Source organism: Osmia lignaria, chromosome 10 (genome assembly GCF_051020975.1).
Source record: "Osmia lignaria lignaria isolate PbOS001 chromosome 10, iyOsmLign1, whole genome shotgun sequence".
Taxonomy (NCBI): domain Eukaryota; kingdom Metazoa; phylum Arthropoda; class Insecta; order Hymenoptera; family Megachilidae; genus Osmia; species Osmia lignaria.
In genome coordinates, this window is record NC_135041.1 from 8,362,361 (window position 1) to 8,388,700 (window position 26,340).

At 37.8% G+C, this 26,340-nt stretch overlaps 1 protein-coding gene across 2 annotated transcripts; it reads right to left on the minus strand.

The window, feature by feature from the left end:
- Window positions 1–859: 859 nt before the first annotated feature.
- LOC117611953 (uncharacterized) lies at window positions 860–24,546 on the minus strand. 2 transcript variants are annotated; one of them, XM_034340479.2, is made up of 2 exons: window positions 22,084–24,546; window positions 860–6,465 (listed from the first exon to the last, which is right to left on the minus strand). In XM_034340479.2, exons 1-2 carry the CDS (start codon window positions 22,108–22,110, stop codon window positions 3,358–3,360), a joined length of 3,135 nt encoding a protein of 1,044 aa, XP_034196370.2. In that variant the 5' UTR covers window positions 22,111–24,546; the 3' UTR covers window positions 860–3,357. The 2 variants fall into 2 exon arrangements, with proteins under 2 accessions (XP_034196370.2, XP_034196371.2); XM_034340480.2 differs by lacking the exon at window positions 22,084–24,546 and adding an exon at window positions 8,798–9,897.
- Between the last annotated feature and the right edge of the window lie 1,794 nt (window positions 24,547–26,340).

The following is a 26,340-nucleotide window of genomic DNA, read 5'->3' on the forward strand; positions in this document are numbered from 1 at the left end:
AATTTGTGGAGGGAGTCTGACTTTAGCTTGCTAACGACGCGGAATGGTGATGTACCAGTTCCTTGGTTTCTTGAATATACTTGTCAACTCCAGTTCGTTAACCGACACAGTGCAAATTGGACATGTGTATTTGTCCTTGTTCCTTTTTCATTTTTCTCGAATATATCAAAATGTTAAGGAGATTGCCTTAATTGCAACTGGAATGTCTTATATTTATATTATACGAAGCTCGAATCAAGCGGAAATTCTCGCGTTACTGTACACGCCCGGTTTTATACATAACTTAAAACATACGAACATTCTCATGGTTTAGTCGAGTTTCAGTTTCCAAAGGAGGCCTTATACGATCGTATTATCTGGTCCGCGAACAACGGAATAATGAAGGAAAGGAGAAGAGCCAGGCTAGGCAGAAGCGAACCTGAAGAGGGAAAGAAACGTAGGAAAAGTGGAAGAGGATCGAGGATCCGATGGCAAGTGAGAACGCGTTAACCTAAACGCCATAGCGTTTCATTTACATAACCGTAATCCTACTTAGCGGCGGATGCTTAATTCCTCTCGTACGTTTTCGTTTCGCCGTCGTGCTAGAATTTCGGCCAAACACTTTCCCCGACATTTTCAAATTGGATTCGCAAACATGAAACACAAATCTTGGCTACTGAAAGTTGGGATTACAACTAGTCGAGTAAACAGAAGAGAAAATGTATATGTATCAAATTTTTGGAAATTCCATTGAGTATTTTTTTTAAATTATTAAATTTAGAAATTTGAAATTTAGTAATTTCAAGAATGGAAAAATTGGTAAACCATAAACGATACTAATTCTATGCAAATTTTAAATCTAAAGAAGTAGGCTTCTGTATTGAAACTTCTATATTACCTAAAATTCTTTTTTAAGTGGTTATCGAAAAAAAGGGATACAGGTTATCACCCACACAGGACAAAACCAAAGGAATCCTTCTATATACAAACACATCGTATATTTACACGCTTAACATAGTTCCGTAAATGCACGCATAATATAAAAAGTACAGTCGCACACGCGGTGTGTTGAACGAATGACAAAATCGATCTCTTAACACCTTAATTACCACCCTGAAAAACGATACACTTTAACAATAATTGCCATGTAATTAATGAAATTTCATGTTTGTAACGTTGAACCATCGATGACTAATTGTGGCAATTAATTTGTTAATCAACGTGAACGATACGTCATCGCACAGGACACTGTCTTATTACATAAAACAATAAATTAAATTACATATAAAGTATAAAAAGAGAGATAAAGAGAAGGAAGAACAATAGGAGTTAGAAGGAAATTGACATGTTTTATGGCTTGGCAGCTTAGTAGCTGCGTGTTTCTTAACAACCGAGCGTCTCCCTAAGCTTATATACGCTCTACTTATTTTAACGTATCCGCAATACACCAAGTTATGCATAACCATTCGACCTGGCAGCACTATAAAAGTACAAGAAGTTTCAAGATTACTCTGAATACGAGACGTGTGCGTCGTTGATAACGTAACGGCGTTAAAACCCGGCGTCGATGAACGGCGCCTGCCTTGCATGCGAAACGCGTTAACATTTTATTACCTATATTTCTGGCCCAGGTTATATATTTCAGCATGTGATCGCGTCGGTTATCAACCGTACCGGACGACAGAGTTTTACTGCTTCTCTATATACGACTGACTCGTGTATCTTTGGGTACTTGTGCCTCAAAATGCTTTCACTTATTAGAAAAAGAAGAATTTGATCTAGCTCTGCTAATACAGGAAATTACTATACAGATATGCATGAAAGTATTGGAACAATAATATAATTACACGTATAAGATGGAAGGCAGCTCCATTTTTACCATTTTACCATTTTCAACGTTTATCAAATTATTACTGTAGTTTAATTAGTTACCGAGTTGATAAATCTTTATTTCTATTCTTGACAAATTTTTCATAATTGAAGAACTATTAACCCCTTGCCCTGCAACGTGGTTAAATTTTGAGTTTAATTCTAATTACTATTTCCTCAACCAAGGATCGTTGAATGCTATATACAGGTGATTTTTTATTTTTCTTTATTTATTTTAAAATTGGAGCAATAAATAGTTAGCTTTGACTGATGCAAGTATCGAAAAAATTGCAAGGGATTAAATCGCTAGGCGAAGGGGTTAGAACGAAACTGCACTCCTCTTGCTGTGAGGTCCTCCATCGCATCAACGCGTTAGAAGATAAGAGTTTAGTATCGAAGGAAAAAGTAACGCTTCCACAGCTAATCAGCACGAAAGTGAATAAAGTCGTAAGATCTCATTGTCTCCGGTGGATAACTGGTATAATGTATTCCATAAAGAGCAACGGACTAGATATATACATATCTACCTGTTATCGTGACAAAGGTATGCAAAACCGTGTTGTGTATCGCCCGCAGACTCGAGCAATGCATTTCACTCGAAAACGAGATTTTTTTTTTTCCCTAGAAGGTAAGCGATATTACTCGAAGCTGTTGAACGAGGTTTTGAACTTTCACCTCGGTGAAGGTTCGCCACGGAAGAAAGTGGCTCGATAACCGTCAACAGTTCGCAGTCCAACGAGCCAGATGAGTATTGCAAGATGTTGCGACCGATTCGTCAATGAAACGAGCCGAAAGAGGCGACTCTAAGTTCGCGAATGGCCGTGACACGAATGGTCCCCAAAAAAGGACGACGTCGATACTTTTACTCGAATCGTTCACGAGAAAACCTCTCTGTCTCGTTGAAGAGTTTTCAAGCGAGAAAAGACCGTCGAACGCTTCGATTCTTCTATTGCAATCGAAAGAACACTTCACGACTTTGAAACCATCGATAACCGTCTACCTTTTAGCGAATGGGAAATTCAACATTTCACGCCTGGCTTATGTAATCGTTGTTTAAATAAGGAACGAGAATTTGTTGAGTAAAGTGGACGCTTTGCGTCATAACCGGTCATCGATGCGTTAGCCAACAAATGATTGTCTTTCGTTTCCTGGACGAGCGAAAAAGTTAAGCAAATTACAGCCTTTTCTCTTTAATTTCGACGTGAAATGCAACTAAACCTACATTTAGTTGCACTCGATAGAGAAGTGTACTCGTTGACTGGAAACAACACAATAGAAAGAATCGAAATGTCGAAGTGATTGAAAATCGTAGAAATTTTAACAATTTGACAGTTCGACGGCTATATATTTCATGGAATCAATGCCTTTTATGATTTTATGTCGAAAAACGCTATCAATCACTTCAAATCACCAAAGATGATTTTACCGGATATGATTTCCTATCTCCAGCTTGAGACAGGATTGAGCGGAAATTATATTATTGTACCTTACTGTTGTCTTCTGAAGAGGTTAAGAAGACTTCTCTTTACTCGCACCTTTTGCATTCTCCAAGGCACCTACTTTCTCGCGTTTCGCTACTGACCTGGTCTCCTTCCGGGAGTCACTGTATTGATTATTGAAGAAAAGAGCAACAGCTTCCTTCTTCGAAGCGTCTGCTTTATTAAATTCACTCTCGCTCCTGTCGCTGGCCAGTTCGGCCAATTCACCGATATCCTTCTTCCCTGATCCCTCCTCAACAGTAATGTAATGTCCTTTGGGGATATCCGCGTTCCTAGGTTCAGCTAAATTACTGTACACGTGTTGCAACGACTGCACCTCGGGATGACCTTGAACCTGTACCTGCCCTTGTTCCGGTTGTTCAATGGCCGCGAGGATGTCCTGCAGGAGTCCATTGGACAGGACCTGGTCGTGTCTGATGCTGCCGTCCGAGTTCTCGGTGCCTAATCCACCATCAGCAGCCTGGATCTGAAGCATGTACGTTCCCTTAGAGCCCTGAACCTCGAAACCATCACCTCCGCTCGATGTTAATCCCTTGGCCAAAGACAAAGCTTCACTGCCCTCCTGGCTGTTCAAGAACTGGCTAGCATCCACCTCGTTGGACCCAAGATTCTTAGCTTGACCGAATCCCTGCTCGCTTAAACTGGCTGTTAGTGCTTCCGCCCTTATGCTATTGTCCTGAGAACTCGGAGAGAAGGGAGAGTCTTGGAACTGCGTGACAGGAGGAGCCGAAATAACATTAGCCACATCGGACGACTGGCTATGGTCACTGGCCAGGATGTTATCCAACTGCTCCGGAGCGGTCTGTACTCCTACAGGATTGCCGTAACTGTCCTTCAGATTCGTCTTGGGCTGTTCGTAACTCTCCAGGTTCAGTTGGCTGATCGATTGAGGCAGATCCAGCGAGCCTACCTTGAAGTTCTGGCCCAAATCGGAAGAAAGAGACTGGCCTGACAAAGCTGCACCGAAGCTGTGCAGCTGGGGTCCTGAGTTGGCCAGGTAGTTGCCAGTATCCTTGAAACTGTACTGCGTACCTGTGCCCGTCTGTTGGAAGCCACAATCGTGACCACCGTCTGTCGATAATGGTAAACTCACCACAGGAGTGCCATAGGTGGTGGTTATGGTATTGCCGATGCTGTCGTAGAGATTGTTCCCAAAACTGGTGGAGGTCGAGACGAAAGAAGAAGCCGGACCAAAGTTTGGCGCTCCGTATGTCAATACCGGTGCCGGGGTGTTGAAATTACTGAAGGATAACGGCGTCCCGTACTGAGCGTTCGGTGCTGCTATCGGCGAGTTTGAACCGAGGTTCTGTAATTTCTGGAACGCCACTGGAGCGCTTAAGCTAGGCAATTGCTGTTCGAACGACAAAGTCGAAATGAACGTCTTTGGTGACTTGGCCAAGTCAGCGTGTCTCGGTGGTGGTACGTAGCGATTCAGGTTGGTCAACAATCCGCTAGGGATGGGTTCTTTGAACTTGATCGGCTCGCGATTACGAGGCGGTATCAGAGAACCAGGAAGTGGCGGGGGAGACCTGAACGCGCCATGAGGACGATGATGATGTATGTTCTGCTTAAAAAGCGAACTGCCGTGCAGACCAAAAGAAGAATGCGACGACGCCCGTCCTGCTTCCGCAGACTGATATGGTTCATTGAGCGAGAACGAAGAGAGAGGAGGGATACTGTAGGTGTCCAGTAGAGGAGGTGGAGGCAAAGGTATGCCAGATTCAATAGAGTTCAGTTTTCCGAATGAAACACCTGCCAATGGAGGACCATAACTATTAGATAGTCCATTGGCTGAGAATTGACCCAACGACAAGTCGTTTCCTAAACTCTGAAACGCATGGGTGTCTCCGAATCCAAGATTAAAATGAGGAACACTATCCAGCACTGGTAATTTTAACCCAGACAGATCCGAAGATAACGGCGAAACTGTCGGTAGCAGCTCGAATCCAACTGTTTTGATGAGAGGCAGTGGTTCAACTTTAGGCACCCCGTACTGCAGATTAACTGGACCAGATAGAATCTTCTCAGGTAGGTCCTTCTTCGGTGGATTCTGATTTTCATTATGGAATGGTTCGTACTCGGGCAGTGATGGCGGTGGTAATCCCGCATTCTCATTGGCACCCAATTTCACGGAGGTCTTCAGATCTTGAGCTTCAGGATTGTGTATCGGAACCCCATAGGAATCACTGGGCACGTTTGGATCGTCCTGCAAGTTCGAGGAGGAACCTTCTACCGTCTTGGGCTCGTTCAATGGAGGACCATAGGTGTTCGAAGGCTGTCCATGCTGATTGCTCAACCCAGCAATGGGCTGCCAGCCGTCGTACTTGATGTCAGGTGGCGTAGGTGGTGCTGGGACACCTGGCGGAGGAACCGGCGGAGGGGGTGCGTACAAGTCACTGGTCGGTGGTCCATATTGAGATTCAGGCACAGCCGAAATCGCTGGTGGCGGTGGTGGTCCATATTCGTCGTTCGGTTGGCGGTTAAACTGGACGGCGAGTTTCTGAGGGGGTTCGTAGGTGTTCAAAGGTAGAGAGACGGAGGGCTCGAGTACCGGTTTCGTTGGTCTGTGACCCGACGATGCGATGAATTGATTAGACACGCCGGAAGTGAATTTCAATGGAGGGCCATACTGAGGCTTCGGTGGCCTAAACGAGCCGAAGGAATATGGCGGTCCGTAGTGTTGCTTCGGTGGCCCGTAGTGAAGCTTCAGCGAGCCAAAGCTCAGTTTCGAGGGCAAAGGAGACAATGGAGGACCGTAACTTTGTTTCGGTGGACCGTAGAATGGTTTGATGTTCCGTGGAGGTCCGTAGGAAGACAATGGTGGCCCATATACCGGTAACGATATTTCTGGCGGTGGAGGGGGATATATAGGCGTAGGTCCTTGATCACCTACTAGTTCTGGCGGACCGTAAACTGGAGCTGGTCCCTTCAAATTTGCCCCAATTGGTGGTCCATAATCATCAGCTGGTGGACCATAAGAATTACTTATTCTATCATCAGCTTTAATTTCGTTTTGTTTATCTTCCTCGCCTTTGACAGACGTTTGTGGCTGCACCTTATTGACTACTGCTTGAACATGATGTCCAATCAGCAGAATGCTCAGCAACACGATCGACATCTGTAACCAAAATAAAAATTTTCTTCAACTTTCATTCGATTTTAATAATATTGATAACAGCTGTTGTCTCGAGCTTGATTGCAATTAAGTTCTTCATTACGGGGTAACGAAAGTAAGAAGTAGGTGATTATTTAGTGGATAGTTGTAATTACGAGCTGGAAGTTAATGGGAGGTAAATGGAGCGTGAATTGTAAGTAGCTTGTGCATTACTTGTGTGAAATCATTAAAATAAATACCAAACAGATTTTATTAAATATGCCAAGTACTCTGAGGCTTTTAATTTAATTAACATTTAATTAAAATTAGTACCATTATATGGTAATTACCGTTCAACTAATAGCAGTGATGTAGTTAATTTAAATAACATTTAATCAATAATAATTACTATTATTATAAAATAAATATTATTTATCTATGATACTACTATATAACTAATACTGTTGTGTCTTAATGCTGTTATTTATTAATAGTAATTACTGTTTTGAATGTTTCTTTCGTCGCTCACGAAAAGTAAAGACAAGATTAGAACAGTTCCTAGATTTTGGATGAGTTAGCTAAACTACTATGGCATCCTCTCCAGTTCTAATTAGTTCGTCGGCTGCATAACTGTAGCTTAGTATCGCGTACACATTTCGCTTGTGCATTGTCTACAAACTCCATATTGAAGGCCGTGGGAGACTTTAAGCTAGTTTACGACCTTGGTTGCCGCTGGATGAGGTAGTCGTTCCAATGTACGTGAAAATTATGTGAACGTGCATTTACTTTACTCGCTGCGAGTATTAAACCTACGGAACCGTGAATAATTATGTTAATTGCAAAGATGCTGTTCCATAGAATGATGAAAGAAATGACAATTTCTCTTTGATCTATGATTGTTTCCCACTTCAACTCACTGATTGAAGTTAAACATTGCTACACGACAAGATAAACATCTCTGATTGAACTGAGAGCTATTTATGAATTTCTTTAATTATTGCATATAATTTAGATTGCAAAATTGTAGAATAAGGATAAATATTACAGGTGACACTTTTCATTTTCTTTGGCAAATATTCGAACTACATAAAGACATAATTGAACAATGCTTTCACGGTCCGTTTATGATAATAGCTATTCACCATATCCCATAACAACCAATTTGTTTTTTCATAAAAGATATTAAAGAGGGGACCAGAAACCTGGTTATTGCCATTAAAAAGCCATTCATGGAAGTTTCAAATGGCACAATGACCGAGATACAAGGTTAACATAATATGCACTTTCTCTCAAGTGCAACGACGAGAAGTGCAATGCACGAATGCACTGAAATAAATGAACAGTAACAAAATGTAAACTATCAACTCAACACAATCTTATGAACATAATTTTGTTAGTTTTGATAGAAATTTACATTGCTTTCTACTTTAGCAAACATTTGGAGATAAAATATTGAAATATTAAATTATTAAACAGGCAACTTGTGATTACTTTTAAAATTATCAAACTTCTTTAATCATTTTTATTGCATTCAATTACTGCAACATCGCTACTTTCTACACTTTCAGGTTAAATTAGACAGTAGAAGCCATAATCACTTTGATCGTGTTTAGCTATTTTCATAATGTTGATGCAACACCGTGCCAAAGAAGTGTAACATTGTTTTCCATTAATTAAACAACTGAAAAGTTTTTACTTTCACGTGATAGAAATATTTTCATTTCATTTGAACTATTTGCTTTAATAATCGACAAATTATACTTCTATTTTACTTGAGAAATGATCGACGTTGTCAATGAAAAAAAAATCAATGAATTGACAGGTTGTTATTTTAATGTTAATAACACCCATAGATTAATGAGAAGTGTTTATACGATAAGTAGAAAGGTGTCAGTCGAAAGGGAGAATAATTTCTCGACTTTAATAGCTCCAGTTTCTCTTGAACTCCGTGTAAAAAATGTCATCTAACTTATCCACCCTTAAACACATTTTATATCAAACTGAATACATAAAACACATTTTACAATGCACTCAAATTCAAAGCCTATTATATGAAAAACAGATACGTGCAACGTGAAAGGATTAACAGTTCCTCATAAATTCAAAGATCATTAACATCCATCAATATCATGATCAGCTTTCCCAAAGTTTCGTCTCGAAAGAAAATAACATCCTTCCGGTGAATTGCAACAGAAGGTCCCTCGAAGCGATCACAGATCACCTTAATTCACCTCGAACGATTAGTAAGAATATCAAAGAACTGGATAAAAACTTGGTGATTAACACTGCATAGAGTACACTGAGCAGAAAAGGCAAGTAGTCACTTGGACGACGATAAAATCCACCGATCACCTACCTTGATTCCTACCATGCTGCACCCACGTTAAATAATTGTCCGCACTGCACACTAATCAAACGACACTATCAGTTTCCTCTTCCTCTTCACTGGATCCTCTCGATCCAAACGAAAGATAGTTTAATCTCCTTCGGACTTTCAGTCGAACACATCGTTGCACATCATCCTGACGCTTTCGAACTAACAGCCACGAGACTCTGTCACTACCAACACAAAAAATGCTTGTCCAGGTACGAACAGTCCACTTATATAGACTCTGAGAGGGGTACCGGTCGGAGGTATTCTCCGTTGAGTTTGCTTGAGTAAATCGAGGAAACGACAGACACAAGAGGAGAGAGAGAGGGAGAGACACGAGAGAGGAGACAGTGGGGAGAGACGGTACCCTCACACGACCAGTTAAAAATTCTCTTTGTAGAGAAAGTAGGCTAGCCCCTGTCTCTGACTCGACGAGGAAAGATGCGCTCGGAAGTGTTGGACCATTGATATTTATTGATCCTATCAAATGAAAATATTTCATTTTTGAATCTTCCTACTTGCATCTGTGACATAGCTAATATTGAATGTATTGGATGAACCAGTGACTTAACGAAAATCGAGTATCACGTCTTGAAATTGAAATAAAACACAAACTATTTGAAATTTGTTAGGTTTTTTTAATTTAACGAAAAATCTACGAAGACATTAATTATTCTTGGGCTTAATCACCCTAGTCGACCTAGTTGACCCAGTGGCGAAAAAATTCAATGGATGGCCAATTTTACGAAGAGGAATCAATTGGCTATTGGATTTTACACATATTTTGACGAATTCGAATGCAGTTTGTTGTACGTATCACTGTTTACCATCAATTAAAAGTATCACAGTGATAACGTTCTACCGAGTTACCAAGCTATCTAAAATCTCGTTGAAACAGTTAATTATCGTACAACAGCAATATAATTCTCAGTGAACAAGTGAACACAATGAAATAGAAACGCGACCTGTTTCACAGCTTAGCTGAAACGGAAACCAGCATTTCGCGTGTCAAAATCATTCCGAAGAGTTTGGTGTAATCTTTTCCACCGCATAAAGTGTTCTTCGTTAAGGCAAACTTTTGTATCTTTACAGAAAACAGAATTTGAGAGAAATGTTTTGATCTATTTATTACAATAAAAATAGAAAAATTTTAAAAATCTCAAATCTTGTTAATTTAATCAAATCCGTCAACGTTAAATAAAGGATAATATTTAAGAATGAATATTAATGGAAGTTCCTTTAGTTTACAATGTCATTAACCTAAGGCTATAAATGCCCCGTAGTTCAAACTTCAATTCTAACTACATGTATAACGAAAATTCAACATCCTTTGGCACTTCCTTTTGAGTTGTAACAGGCTCACTTCCACTTTAGATTCATGTACATACAGGAGTTCCTACAAATTACAAGTAAGATACATGTTCCTTCCCTTAATTAACAAAACGCTTGAATACATAAAGACATTTCAGGAAAATCCCTTTAGATGTTGCCTTAGCTACTGTCAGCAAGATTCTGTGTCAAATATCTTCTGACGGAATTTGGAATATTAGTGAATCAATTACACTGCTTCTATTCATAATTATAGCAATTACAAGTGAAATATAATTAATGGAGCAAATATTTTATCATAATATTTTAGCATCCTTTAAATTTCAAATATCCAGCTTTCTGTATGCTACCTTACAATGCCAGTCAAAATAATATTTTTCTACCATTTTCTATTAATTATTCGAATATATCTAATTTGCCATGCTAATCACCAATAACTCCTACGTCATTCACTTTTTATTTTATTAACTCTGATTGCCAAGAAATATAGCTGCCTACTACTATAACCCTTCCAACTGATAATCTTAATGATACCATCAGTATTACATCATTTTTCAAAGGAATGTTACCAACCTCTCCCTCTATTCTTGACTTTCAAATGGAGGACAAAGTTGATTTAATTAAGAGCCCTACATACCCTGTATACGTTTTAAAGACGTCTCATGTACGTGGATAAAAAAAAAAAGAAAAACGAGGAGGAGAAAAGAGGCTTCCGGAACACGTGCATGCAAGATGAAACGTTACGTGTATGTATCCGCGCAGCTCCATTCAGGTCCATTACGTTGACATCAATAATTCAAGTGAAAAGTGCCCGTCCCTCACGGTTTCCCTTTGCTTGCCGGTCCACCGGTATATGTCGGATGCAGAAGGTCGAAAATAACGAAACACCGACAAACGGGATTGTTTCGATACCGGAAGTCACTGCAGTATGCAAACACAGAAAAGGTAGCCGATCCACGACACGTGTTTGAATTAATTGTTCAACTCTCTCGTGATTTTTCAAACGATCTGTTTTCGTTTTCCATGACTTTCTCCGTTTCTTTTGTTTCCATTGTGATTTTCTGGATTTGGACCAGAACGGGAGGTTCTTTTATGGATGTTTGATTAAAACCCGGTGTTTTATTTGGTTGTTGCATAACAAATGATCGATTTGGAAACGTACAATTTATCATTATTAAGTAGCTTAAGATATATATCATAAGAATAAGAATTTAATTATCAGCTCATTACGTGAAAAGAGGTAAGTGTTCCGCGATGATTCACGGAACCTGTGCTTCAAACTTTCACTGTCCTCGCATTGCTCAAGTTTCGTTTAAAACAAATCATTCTGAAATTCCCAAAAATTCATTTCCCTCGAAGCTATTTTGTTCAAAAATAAATAAAAAATTCATACTCTGATGATCAATCGTCTCAAACCAAATTTCTTTTTATCGCTTTATGAATAAAACTAATCGCCACTCTGCTTCCCAAAGAAAGCAGAAATCTGGTCTCCAAACACTTTCTCGAAAAACCACGCAAGATATGTGTAAATTCGTCCTCTGACCGAGAAATTTTGCGCTGAATATTCAACAGATGATTATCAACGATGTCATTCCCTTTCACGCTCAAGATTCACACGAACATGTTACCTATAATTCAACGCTGTACAAAGATCCTTTCGTAAGGCGAAGGGTATGTATAAGTCTGAGAACGAACCACGGTCAAGTTGAATGCTCGACAGACATTCAAATTTTAGGGTCAAGTCGAATGGAATGCACGCAGGTGTGGCAGCATCTCGCACACCCAGCTGAAAACTTTCTTCTTTCTTCCGCTCGAGGTCATCCCTGTGACATACGTTCAGAGAAATCATTGGACAAAACGGAAGAAGCTTCTATACACCGGAAAAATTCCAATGTTTATGATTCTAACTCCTCTGATAAATGAAGATTCCATTGAAAACTATAATAGAATTTTTCAGACTCTATAGATGAAGTTATATTAGATTATAATTAAACTTCAAAATCATCATCATCATCATTTACTGGTTCATCTTCCAGACATTAATTTGTTACAAAAACAGGGGATATATCAGGATAGAACATGATCAATACAGTGATCTAACCCGTATTCACGAACAGAGGCAATTTACTGAATCAATATACAGATTCTAGCGCGGGTAGATTAATTAGGAGGAAATTATTATAATATCGGAAAATCTGGGAAATACCTATGCGGGTCATTTATCAGAGACTGTTGGCTTATCGCACCTGATCTCAGCGTAAAATGAGCTAAATGTCTGGCCAATGGTGTGCGAGCACAGCTGGTCCAATTCGTAGCCGAGTTATCCAGCAGCGACTCGGTCTAATTAATGTTTGCTTTATGTCGTTAAAAAGGTGGATGAAACTTTACAGCAGCTTACTGTTCTATGTATCACAAAACTGTCCACCCTTTTAAAGCCTAATAAATAACGTTGAGAGCCATTGCGTTGGTGAAGCAAAAAAAAAAAAAAAAAAGAGAGGAATATATATGTTTTGCTTCCCCTCGAATCTGCTGAATGGAGATTTTTATGTCCAGTCATGTGTATGGTGACGAAATCTTGTTGACCCATGTTACCCATGTTTCCTCTTCTCCTGGTATTGATTTATTTTCAACGCGAATGTAGAGAAAAATCGTAAAATTTTTACAATAATATTGACTTTCCATTTAAATATAAAATAATACACGAATCGAAGAACCATCTACAAAGTGTATGAATGCATTGTTTCATTATCCAACAAGATACTTCAGCCAGAACAAGTAGCATTCTCTATGACAATGAAAAACGGAAATATACGCTGGCTGCTGGTATTTCCTTTCCATAAATTCGTCCTCGTAAAAAGGAACGAGCCGAGTTTTCGTAACACGACTGTCTCCATAATCGAGAGATGTAACGAGACACTCGAGAGAGGGTCACGATGCAACAATGAAAATTCGGTGTATCAAGTGCTCGCCAGAGCCGTTGGTTCACTTCCGTTTACGCCCGTGTCATAAATGTAACAAATATGGAGGAATCATACGTGCACGTGTGTACACTTCACTATTATGACCATCTTGTTTTACAATTCGCTAAGGAGCATGTGTTGTTAAAGAAGAGAAGTATAAAATAAAAATAGATGCAACGAAGATAATGTATGAATTAATTAAAAATATTTGTTAAATAATTTGTCGACTTTCATGGAAAAAATATCCAGAGATGCACAATTTTGTCATAGAAAATGATGAGTAAAAAATTCAATTCGTTGCATGAATTGGAGCAGTAATCGCTTACACTTTCCGGCAGAAATGTAAATCTGCAGCACGAAGGCAATGAAAGTTTTCAGACCATGGTAAATGGAGCAACAAATTACAATATTACGTGTCCATTTCCAGCGACAGGATATTACACGATGCGTGTATTATGGCTATGATCGTTAGACTGTTCACATACCGAGATACACACTGATCTGATGACGGTAACAGCTTCCTGTGATTGCTGACAGCAAGCAAATGACTGTTTTTAAATGATTTAAGAGTCTTCTTCTTTTTTGCTTGACGCGTCCATGATATCTCAATGTATTTTGAAATATAACAGAAGATTATTCATTTGTTATAATTCAAAAATTATTTTGCCAGAAATGAGCTCCGCAATTTAATCCAGAAAAGGAAAGTCAAGTTTCTTCTGTTATTAGAAAACATTCACGCAATTTCAATACTGTTTTTTCTACCCTAATGTCCATTCCCTGTTCACTTTCGTCACGCTTACATATCCGCTTCATTTTCACCAGGAACACCTGTATAGGATGACTCTTTCGCAGTCGAAAGCCCGGAAGTGACCACACGTCGGGATTCTTGCACAGTTCTGGGTCAAACCAGGAACGAATCGAAATTTACAATTTAAACGCGGATACGTCGGAGTTTTCACCGGATTGAAACAAGAATGAATCATCTGGTGAAATTCTGGTGGTTGATGATTGCACCGGATGTATAGGAAAGGACGTGGCAGAAGAATGACGGAATATAATTAATATTTCCATCTTGAATTGAGCAGTGAATGCAAAATGTGTCATAAGGTTTGTAAAAATAAATTCCAAGATAGGATCCAGAATGAAAAATCCATCTTGGGATTGTAATTTAATAATTGAATTTTTCTAACAAATATATCCATGTATAATGATTGATTAAATAATGAATTTGAAATTTTATATAATTAATATTTAATGAATCAATTAATGAGCCGATTTGTTCAATTTAATTGCCAATTTAATAGGAAATTAAAAATAATGATGCTGTGTAATTAGAAACTAATTGGTAAATACAAATTTTTCCAACAAGTTTCTACTTTTTTTTTAGTTTTTAGAAAGTCGTTTCCAAAAATATGCGTAGTACGTACATGTTTTATTATCAAGGCTCGATTTCACGAATTTCGTTACAAATCTGTGTCGTGTTTTCACCGAAAATATACAAGCGTAACACGTCGCTATTTCGTTGTTTTATATTCTGCAGTTCGAAAATCGCTACAAATATCGACAAATTGAACCATTACGATCGCTTCGCACAACAGATTTCTTCCTATGGAAATATATTTACCGTCATCCCCGATAAGGAAGTTTCCGTGAGCGAAAGTAACGTTCTGGGAAGTGGTTGTTTCTTCAACCAAGCCACGATTCGACTTTGTTTTATCGTTAAAACATGCAGAACGTAATCATTCCTTAGAGAGTACACAAAGACACGTTAAACGGACTCAAGTACCTGGAACCGTAGTAAGAATAAACGTTTTGAAACGATAGAAATCTTGGCTTGACAAAACAAAGAGAAAGGATCCTGTTTGAAAAATTTCCGGATTCTAAAGAGCATTCGATCGGTGAAGAATTTATTCATATCATTGAGTGAAAGAAACGATGTGTCCACAGATTTTATGACTGTGACTAAATCACTCGAGACGAAGAGTTCTTCACTTTTCTTTCACATTCTCAAGGTGATTGCTTATATAGAAAGTGTTTCTGAAATAGCCATTTCAATTTTGAAATAAACAAAATTATGATCACCATTTACACTACACTTGTTTAAATAATCCAATGAAATTTTGCCAAAAAATTTTACAATATCGTTGCCAACTTTTATTTACGATGTGATCTTTTCTTGGATCGTCCTTGGATATTTACAGAAACGCCAAAAATTATATATTGTTTTCTGTAAAGATGTTAGTTATAAATGATACGTAGTAACAACTAGTTTACAATAGCCAGTTGTAAAGCATAACAGGTGCGAGACAAGTTCATGAGACAAGGACGCTTTCACAAACCTTTGACGGTCATTTAATGGACATTCCGAACTTCTAAACGAGTTTAATGTTCCGCTTAATGCGTTATACACCTTTGTGAGATTTATAGAAGCAATTCTTTTTATCTGTACGCATGGTATGAAATGAAAATTGATAATACTAAATTGTAAATTGATGAACCAGCCATTTTGTATTGAAAATATTAATGAAATTCTTATATACTCATTTTCTTCAAACTTTGAATTTCAAATTGATATAACACAGATGTTATTTTGAGATACTTTTATGTCCCAAAACGGTGTCAGATTTTCGACGTTTCGAAATGTCACCGAAAACTGATAACTTTTGATTTCTTAATGAAGACCCTCTAAGGAAACTCACTTTCCGTTCCTATTCCACTTTAAAATCAAAATCATTTGAAACTTTCTACTTCCTATACTAAAGAATCTTTTTTCCCCGTTACCGTTTCACGATAATTCATTTAATCAAATTCACCTAACGTACGGGACCGCGTTTCCCACTGTTCTTACCAATACCCATGATACGATGATAAGAAAGTCAGAGCTCGTTCTACGTTCAACGAGAACACGATGAACTGTAGAAAAGGAGCATACGTCGAAACACGTGTCCTGCATCATCACGGTCATGTCTATTCAGGTGTAAAGACCCAATACCCATGTAGAGACGGTTAAAAGTGGTCGGTGAATCCCACGCTTGGAATTCAGACTCTGGAGAAAGTACAGTCCTCGATTGAACGACCGTGAAGTTGATGCCTACCCGTAAGAATCTACTGTGTGTTGCTGAAATAAATGCTGAAACCTTGAAATTAGCAGTGATATTATTAATATCAATATTAATTCATCTAACAAATTTGCATAGTCCTCCGTTCATAATGAATGCCTTAATTAGAAGCTAATCCTCCAAATTACTATTTTCAGCCAGTCAGTGATTCAACCATAATTATCCAATAGGGGGATCGAAAAAAGGTTTATAATTTTTTAATAAGAATGAAGGAGTGCCAATTGATCCTTCTGACCTAGCGTAGTTAAAATTTTCTCCATTTCTCCGAACTAAACCGTGTTCCATCCGTCGTGTTGTTCGCAGACACGAAAGATTCGCGAGAAGAAAATTGAATGCAACGGAAAGGAAGAAAAAAGAAAATGGGGCAAAGGAAACGGCACGCGATACGACAATGCCAAGACCCAATGAACTCCAGACACCCGACAGTCTCATCAGCTCGAAGCTGGTCTGATCTCAAGCCAGCTCGAACTTTCATTCTTTCATCGATCAGAGGATACCCTGTTCGCGATTACACGCTGCCTACCTGTCGACCCGTCCTATCACGCGATCAACGAACAGAGAAGGAAAATGAAACAAACAGAACCGGGAGAAGGGATGATGACGACGACGGTGAAGCTGATGGAGGTGAGACAGAGGTGACGGGCATCAGATGATCAGAGCCACGTGATCGTTTTCTGCACTTTCTAAACGAGACGTAAGGTAAATCGTTGAACGATTACGAGTAACTGGGAAGCCTAAGCCAAAGAGGGACATTGGTGTGGGTCACTGCGTGCTAGAGACGATTCGTTCCGGTTCGTGAACGACCCGTCGACGGTGGGTAGTTCCTTTCTCCGGAAAATCCGGTCGCAATTGCGACCACTCGTCGCTCGGAAAGGAAACAGCGAAGAAAGAGAACAGCGTGGGTCATTGGCGGGAAGAGGACACCTACGGTCTGACCAGAGGTTAGAGGAAGAGGGGTTGATAGGGTACCTTGGCACGAGAAACCTTCACCATTCCGGACGTGGTCCAAATGAATTCGTTCCGAATGCAATTCGCAATTTGTCGTTAGAAGCGACGAGAAGCGAGACAAATGCCCGAGACTGTTGCGTTGTAAATGCTCATCGCGGTGTAATTAAGTTCGAGCCTGGCGCACGGACCGCGTGTTCGTTGAATAAGAATGGTGTGTACTCGATTTGGCTGAATAAACTGTCACGTACAGGCTGACGATCGATCGGCTTGGCCTTTACCCATGCTTTTCGGCCACCATCCTTGTTTACCATTAATTCAAACGATTTCTACGTTCCAGCCTGATTCGATACGTGTGATTCTGCTCTTCTCTTTTTTTTTTTTATCTTTATTCCTAACATCTTTGCTACGACCATCTTTGATAGAAAATGATTCTGTATCTTTATATATTAAATTGTTTAATATACAAGTTATTTTGTTACCATATTTTTACCATATGAGTTTTTGTATGCAATTTCTATTTCAAAATTTCAATAGTATCTTCGCTATTTTGAAATGTAGAACTTTAGAACACCTGTAATAGCAAAAAAGTTAATCACTTTAAGATTAATCCACAATAATTTCAATTTCAACATTTTTACTGTGGCAGTCGACATATTATCACATTTTTATAAACATGTTATTATTAAGATCTCCTTTTGAATATATCAAGCGATGCGCATCATAAAGGTAAATCGATTTAGTATTCTTTTTATGTTAACGTCGATTGTTGCTTTCGATAAAAACGAGTAACGAATCGTTAATATCTGATGCGCTAGCTCGTTCGAGCACATTAGGACTCTAGATTTGAAAGTGCATTCATAGAATCACGTATGAAGAGAAATTTTCCTAGTTGCATCATGTACAGGGCTACCAAGAGGAAATTTGTTTCAGGTAGCCTTTTTTCGAATGACCAATAACTTCCGGAATTTTTTGACGCGTGATGTCACACAACTGTGATTCAACATATCAATCGTATCAACTTGTTCGACCGTTTTCATTTAAAACAATTAAAATCATTGTTTTTCGAGCACAGTCAAGTGAGTATTTCATACTTTTATGAAAAAATATATTGCACGTTATATCGGCGTAGTAGAAATACTATCAATATTTGTTATGGACAAAAAAGGAGATAATTAATCATCCTTAAATACACATATAGTTATTTGTAACGAACTAGAGAGAAAAGAGTTAAATGATTTAGACTTCGAAAGAATTCTAACAGGATGTTTATAGATAAGATAAGAAATCTTTCCGGAACTTGTAAAGTCTAGTCACTAGTGTATAGATATCTTCCCGTTTATCCTACTTTCACTTCAAATATTTGAAGTAACTACATGTGTAATAGACATTTGGTAACATATAAGTGAAAAAAGAGAATGAATATTTGTTCAAGACTCTTCGTATTATAAATTATTATACAACTACTTGTATATACTTATTTGCCACTACCTACATTCTGTAATTACATTTCTACTAAATTCATTTATAAAGAAGATGAAAAATGCTGTATTTCATCCAAAGTTATAGCTATTTTTAGTTCTAAAAAAAAGTAGAAATTTCACTAAAAGCCTTATGTAACAAAGATAAACATTCTTCCTTATCACCCTTGTATTACGATATTCTTCAAACAAAGAAGTATTAACCGAGTCAGCAAATATTAGCGAAAGATTTATGTAACGAATACAAAATATTGCGTGTCTTCCTCTTACAAAACATCGTGTTCTATCGGCGCAATCAATATTTGCAAAGATCCTGATGAAAAAAAGTTCACTGGTGAGGCTTTCTTTAAACGAATTTACTTGATTAACATTCGTGTAACAATTTCCAAAATCAAGTCGTCGCTACAGGGATCACGTATTGGGACCACTTTCTTATTGGAAAGGACACCATTCACTAACGAAACGAGAATTCTGACATACACCCTCGGGCTCGTTCATGGCCCACATATATGAATATCTTTTGAATATAATTTCCGGACATTTTTGTTATATTCTCAAACGGATGTTGCCTACATTTAGTTAAGTTTATGTTAGAGGGCTATTTTCTTCAATATATTGAATTGAAAATTTATATTTCGCAATGCTCTTCTGTCGTGAAATGTTAATCAGAATTTCGATGTTTCGAAATCAGTCATTTGTAATATGCAGCGACATAAGAGACTGTTCGGCAATGGATCTGAGTTCGGAAATGAACCGAGTTGCTGGCGCAAGTTTCGCAAGTGAATTCGAATGTGATCAGCCAGTGTCATGACTACGTAACGAGATAGAAGGGCATAAGGCCAAGGTGTCGAGCTGTCACACGCGGTAGAAGGCCTAACTGATCGTAACCGTAACCAGACAGTCCAGATTCCTCCACCCTTCCGTTACTAGATGATACGAAGCGTGAAATCAGGTTCACGTTCCTGTAACGAGCAGATCAATGCACGAACGTGTTTGGTTTAACGATCGCTGCTGACGTAATGATCCTTTATTTATGCTTATTTGCCGGATATGTGGTAACTAGATTGCGATTGCTCATGCAAATATATATTTCTATACGATACCGGTAGAACTACTAATTGTTCATCGGATATCTTAGATCTATAATATTTCCAGATATCGATACCTTATGATTGCAGTTATTGATGAATTGTTAAAAATGTAATACTATTTATATATTATGAAATATTATTGAGTTTTGATACCAAAAGGATAAAATAAATGGTCAAAAGTAAAACAAAAATAATTAAATTTTAATTTTCCTAAGAATATCGAGTATCATTTATGAAATGAAATGATATTGTGGAATTAAAAGTTTCTATTTTTAATTAAAGTCATCAGCTACAATTACTCAGAATTCTGTTGATAAGTAAGCCGTTGTTCATTTGCATTTAATAAGTACATTAAGAGATTAATGAAGATTCCCACGAATAGTGAATGGAAGAAAGGAAATAAATAAATTCGAAGTCCTCAAACCACAAAATTGATTGTTTCATGTCGAAAGAAGTCGATGTCATTTCACGAAGATGAAGAACGATTCTAGGAGAAAGTGACTTACCTCACTGCGGTCGGTCTCTCATGCTCTAAACTACATCCGGATATTTCTCTATTTTAATCTTCTTATTTGGAAAAATTTGATTCCGTGATGTAACACATGAGTCACGCGACATAATTGATTACTTACAACAATACTACACTATTTGAAAGCTAATTACTCGAAAACAAAAAGCAGAGGTATCATTCCTTCAATTGTAAAATTCAAGAAAAATTTCTTTCTCCCAAATGGTAAAAAGAAATAGCAGAATGGATGAATAAAAAATAAGTTATTTTTTTGCAGAGCCAGTCACAATTTATAATCAAGCATTCATGATTAAAAAATTTATGAAATTCAGGTGCGAATAAGGAATGAAAACCTACGCTTGTATTAAAATGAAAAAAAAGAGGAAGGTGTCGTTTCTAAACTAATAAAATTCAAGAGAAAGCGTTCCTCCTTCTCAACTGGGGAAAGAGTAATTCCAGAAAGTAGACTTTATGATATATTAATTTGGAAGTCAAGCAAAACACGTTCTGTCCTCTTGAACTATGAAGAAGGGAAAAAAAATACTGGCCACCTGGTTAGACTACGAGTAGAAAAGTTGCAAAGCTAGTGTCGGGTAAAAAGTAGAAGCACAAAGTTCAAGAATGTATTAGGTCAGGAAGTTCAGCAACGTACACAAGCGTCACCTTTCTTTTGCCTGATGAATATTTCAACAGAAAGACGATGTAAACTATGTACGTCTTGCAATACCGACTTTAAACTTATTTAATCAAATAAAATGAGCCTCCATGCGCGGAAGTTTGCTCGTTACCGCATAAGATTCATTAATTCATATTGCAACGCTTCAGAAACGCCGGATTTTTTTTTAATTTTCTTTCTTTTCAGATTTTTAAATTGCTGAACATGAGACATATTTCGTTTAAACGTGGTTCTCGTATTTCATTTTCAATTATATCATATTTTTTATAATTTGCAACATTTTATGATATTTAATGTTCAATCCCTTGTACCAAAAATGGTGTAACATATTCTATTTTCCTTTTCATATGTATGCTAAACTGTGTATCGAATTATGATTTATTAATACACTTTTTCATGATATTCAGAACTGATAGCGATTAATAAATATGTAGCGAAAGAGTCGAAAAGAAGACAAAAACTCTTTCAGAATTTATAACAACAGCAATTTACACGAAACAACATGAAGAGTCACGAAAGGACCACAACTAATTTCCTCGAATACAAGCAATCGATTCAAGTTCTTATCGGAGCCAGTAGTATGCGGCTCGCAATATCCAACGAATTAATTCAAATCCAACTGGTACGGGCAGCCGGTGGCTGGTTGAAAGGTATCGCTTGCTCTTTATTAAATGTCAGATTTTTGGCAATGTAGGTCGCTCGTTTAATTTCCGCGTCACTCAAGGACGACGAGAGGTTCGGTGTCCCGTGAAAACGGAATAAGGGAGAGGGATGTGGATGAACATGAATTCAGCGAAGAAGAGAAAAAAAAGGCGGGAAAGGGCATAACTGAGAAAAATCAAGATTTGAAATGATCAATTTGAAAATATTATCAGCTATACGATAGCACGAAACCTGATTAAACCATTCATCAAGGATGACTTCCTGTCTTATCTGATGAATATGATAGTCTAATTATACCAAACAGCTGGGATTTTTACAAACACCTAATAGATTAACAAATAAGGATAATGATTTATGCATCAACCCAATATCACAACCCTGAAGGGACGAAAACGCTGAAAAAGAATTTCTCTAAGAAACAATTATTTTATCAATCGGTCCACCCTATCCCTATCCTTACGTCCGACAAAAACATCATGGTCCTTTTTTTTCTCCTTACCTGCCTGTCTATCCGGGCAAAGCACATCCGGCTAACCTTCTCGCGCGTCTTTCACGAAGTTCACGAGGCTGCCAGCTAAGAGAAGTAAGCCTGTACACCGGAGGGTTGTACTTACACACCGATTCGCTACTGAAATACCAAAGATTCCTACAGAGATTGCGGACGGAATTTCGCCGTAGTGACGGACGAACTCCTCTCCCTGCCCGCGTCTTCTCTTATCTTAGACCTGCCGGTATTACAGCCTCGTCCTCTGGTGCCCTGAACGGGAGAAGGTATCCTCCCGGCAGACAGATAAAATTCCAGGAAAAGGGAAAAGGCCCTCGACCGTCTTCCCCTTTCCCTCTGGAAACCTGAACCCCGGCCGCACTGGCGAAACTGCGTTCCCGTATCCTGTATCCTATCAGGAACTGCATCCCCCTTTATCCGTGACCCCGGACACTTTGCTCAGGGATACCTGAAATCGAAAGATCCTGGTTAGATGAATCATGTGGTATGAGATATTTGGTTCGATGAAATCTCTCATCCCCCGAAAATGATATGTAGATTTCTTCTTTGCTGAATAAAATATTTATTATAACAGATGGAAATAATCAATAGATTTTTCAATCAATTAATATTTTCAGGTAGAATAATTCTATTTTACGACTTTCCTGTAATTTTTCATGTAATATAGACCCTGATGAAACGATCTGAAAACTTCTGACATGAGAAATGGATTTTCTATGAAAAAAATATCTAATTCACCATCGTATGAAATTGTTTAGAACAATCTCATCGTAGAAATGTATTTGGAGCGTGTGTAACGTACCAATTGATCATAAAATGATGATTTATTCCCTGACTTTCTTCTGTTTCCTGAGTTTACTAATTAGATGTCTAATAATGATAGAAATAAAACGAAATGATGTACACTTTGGTGTTATTGAATTGAAAGACTAGAAACTTCGTCTACAGTGAAGAATATTTTGAAGATACTAATAAAATAGTGACATGCGATGATTCGATTTCCAGATAACATTGATTCTTCAAGGCTAAGATAAACTTGAACGTCCGAACCTGTTTGCTGAAGAAGAAAGTCGATGTTCCAAACTTGATTCTCGAACATTGACCTAACAACTTTCTTGATGCCCTCATTTTTCCTTCTTCATTCGGTTTCTTCGTTATTTATGATCACGTGTATACAGGGCGTTTCAAAAAGGTTGTATCAAAATAAAAAGAAACCAACTATTAATAGCAAAACAAATTTGCAAATTTTCTACCCACTTTTTATTCAAAGTGGTAATTATTCCAGACAATCTAACAATTAATAAAGTTTCATAATTACTATACACGTGATAAGGTAATTCTCGAGGGAAATTAAATTTAAATAGGTACAACCAGAAACTGTATCACAGAAACAACATTTTTTGTGCCCTAGTTAATTAATGGAACCTGAAAAGATACACCTGCTAATTGACACGTTTCTGCTTCATTGTATACCTGATTAAGCGGGTACAAATGAAATATAATTCCATTCTACGTTGTCGAATTTATATCGTTAACCGAGCGCCACTATTTGACGATCGCTCTAATTAATCTACTAATTAACAACAAGAGCACTCGACCATTTGTAACGGTGGATCGTTATTAACTTTACCGTTACATTAACGCACACTAAATCGAATGAAAAAATATAATTCAGAGCTGTACAAATTAACCCCGTGTCACGTTTATAGCTCTAGATGAAAGTTTTAACGTGATTGCGCCTAACGCATCCAACCTTGATTTATTTTACAAACTTCTCGTTATCGTATTTTATTATCGACATCGCGCCACGGTTTGATAGAATTTTAAATGAACACTGTTTAATCGCGTTGTAGAGGCGGTGCAATTAATTAGTGGGACAGAATTCTTAATCACGCTATTGTTACGGATGAGAAAATTTAATTTCGAACGAATAGAGTTGACGTGGAAAATTGTGTCAAAAATATACGAAAAATTGCAAGGAACTTATTATTACTAAAAGTGTATTTCATATAAAATACCTGCTGCTAAACTAAATTTAACTTTAACCCTTTTAAATTTAAATTCAACCCTTCATTCAATAAACTAAAAATATTCAAAATAATAAATTCTTAAATAACATAACCGAAGCAATAAAACAGCTGAACGTAACAAAGGGAAACAAGAATCCTCTAAGTTCAATGTTGCTTTCAAATATCTTACAATCCTTTCAAACATTGAAGGAAACACTTTCCTCGAGTCAAAGAACAAGGAAAAGCTAGAAACCGCTGAGGGATAAGAAGATGACGAAAATAAAGAAGGAGCAGACATTAAAAGGATAGCGCTTTGAAGCCGGCAAGACGTTACTCGAAGCGTCACGAGGACTTTTATTTATGAACTATCCACGTCGCGTGATTTACGAGGTGAATCGTTGGTCTATGAACGTGGATGTAGGTGCCGGCTGGTACGAGGAAAAGAGTTGTTGGAACTACAGGAAGGAAAAGAGGCTGGCGCGAAGAAGGAATAAAGGAAAAACAGGAAAGAAAGAAACATCCAGCGAAAGTAAGTATTAGGAAGGTGCAAGGAGGAACAAAAAGGAAATGAAAAAAAAAAAATGGAACGAAACAAAGTTGGAGACAAGCAAAGAAGCAGCCGCAAAAGGCCACGAAGTCACCCACTGTGGCTGCACCTTCCTCTGGAACGTCTCCAAATCTACTCTACAACCTTTTTCTATTTTAGCCCCTTATTTTTCCGTTCTTCTGATTTATCGTTTTATTGTTCGGCAGCCGAGTGCTGATACGACCGCCAAAACCTACCATCTCTAACAACGCTTCTCTGTCTTATGTTCCTATTTGTACATAATTTCGTAACGATGCTGGGTCTGGAACCAACTACATTTCCGGTCAAGAGTTTCAGATCATTTCTGAGTTGAAAAAAAAAAAATGAAAGATTGAAAAATATTATTGCGATTCAGTGTTTTCATGATACAACTAATATTTATACATTAAACTTTCCTGTTTTTCTCCCTGGCAATATACTTCTATTATTTCCTTTTCATTTTCATACGTTCACATTTCTATCTCTATATTTTTACTTCTTTCACTCCTGCCCTTTTCCATTCTCTCCCATTTCCCTGTATTTCAATTTTCTCTAATTGTATACTTTCCACGTTCTGCTGTTTCAATTTCTTCTGTTTCAGTTTTACCTTCGTATATTTCAGTAACCTGTAAACATTGCAGCAAATATCAGAAACGTTTCATGATCAAAATATTTGCATCGGGTAAACACGCTCTTCAAATTAATTTCAAATTTTCATTGGAGATTTAAGTCAACATCCGGTATCACGATAACTGTTAACGTGAATTTAATATCGGAAAGGCAGAAATGAAACAGCGTAACGTTGTAGTACCCAATCTATCGCCTTTAAAAGATTCAAGGGAAGACATTAGACATTCTTATGAACATTTGCCAAGTAAAGTACAGGTTCACTTCCTGTGTCAGTTACTTTAGTTTTATATGAAGAAGCATCCAAAGACTAGGTTTGTGAAACAATCACAGATTTAGTTACGTTCCTTGAACATTGATGTCGTGATTTTGGCGAATCTCCAACGGGACAGAATGTATCTTTACCTTGTTAGGTTCTCTCGAATGCTGGCTTTTTGTTATTCAAGGATAAATAATCTGAATCTACTACCAGGCATTACTTTTTTATTGGCAGGTTCTTTTATCAGATACTGCCAAACCAGCATAGAATATATTACAGACAACATTCGACAGTGGATACTGGGTCGTTCAAGACCTTACCTTACATTTATTTTCCATTGACTTGAGATTGTGATAATTGGGTGATATTCTAATGATTGAAGACATGAATCGATAAATGAAATTTTTGAATTGAACAGAAGGAGGATCATCATTCATTGGGAAAGCAAAACTTGAATCAATTAAAACTCGATATCGAACGTAATTTTTGAATAAACCCGTCCACGTTAATCGTGCCATTTCCCGATAACTTATCGCACTTTACAAACGGTCGATATAGTTTTCGGGGCATGTATCATCCGTGGAAATAACTGGAATGCTGCAGGCGAGTATCGATGAAAATTGCGAGTGTGTATGGAAAATACAAAGTGCGAACGAGTGTGTTACGATCGCGGCTCGTTTATCTTTGTAATAAACTCCGATGGGCAATCCCTTTCCAGCCGCGTGCTACACTTATGACCCGACAGCGTTAATTACCGGAATAATTACTACGGTTAAAAATCCAAGCATTGC

Coding starts and splice junctions, on each gene's coding strand:
- LOC117611953 (XM_034340479.2), bottom strand. CDS start 22,110: ATGTGCTTTGCCCGGATAGACAGGCAG. Junction 6,466..22,083: donor TTGCCCGGATAGACAGGCAG/GTAAGGAGAAAA, acceptor TTTTGGTTACAG/ATGTCGATCGTGTTGCTGAG.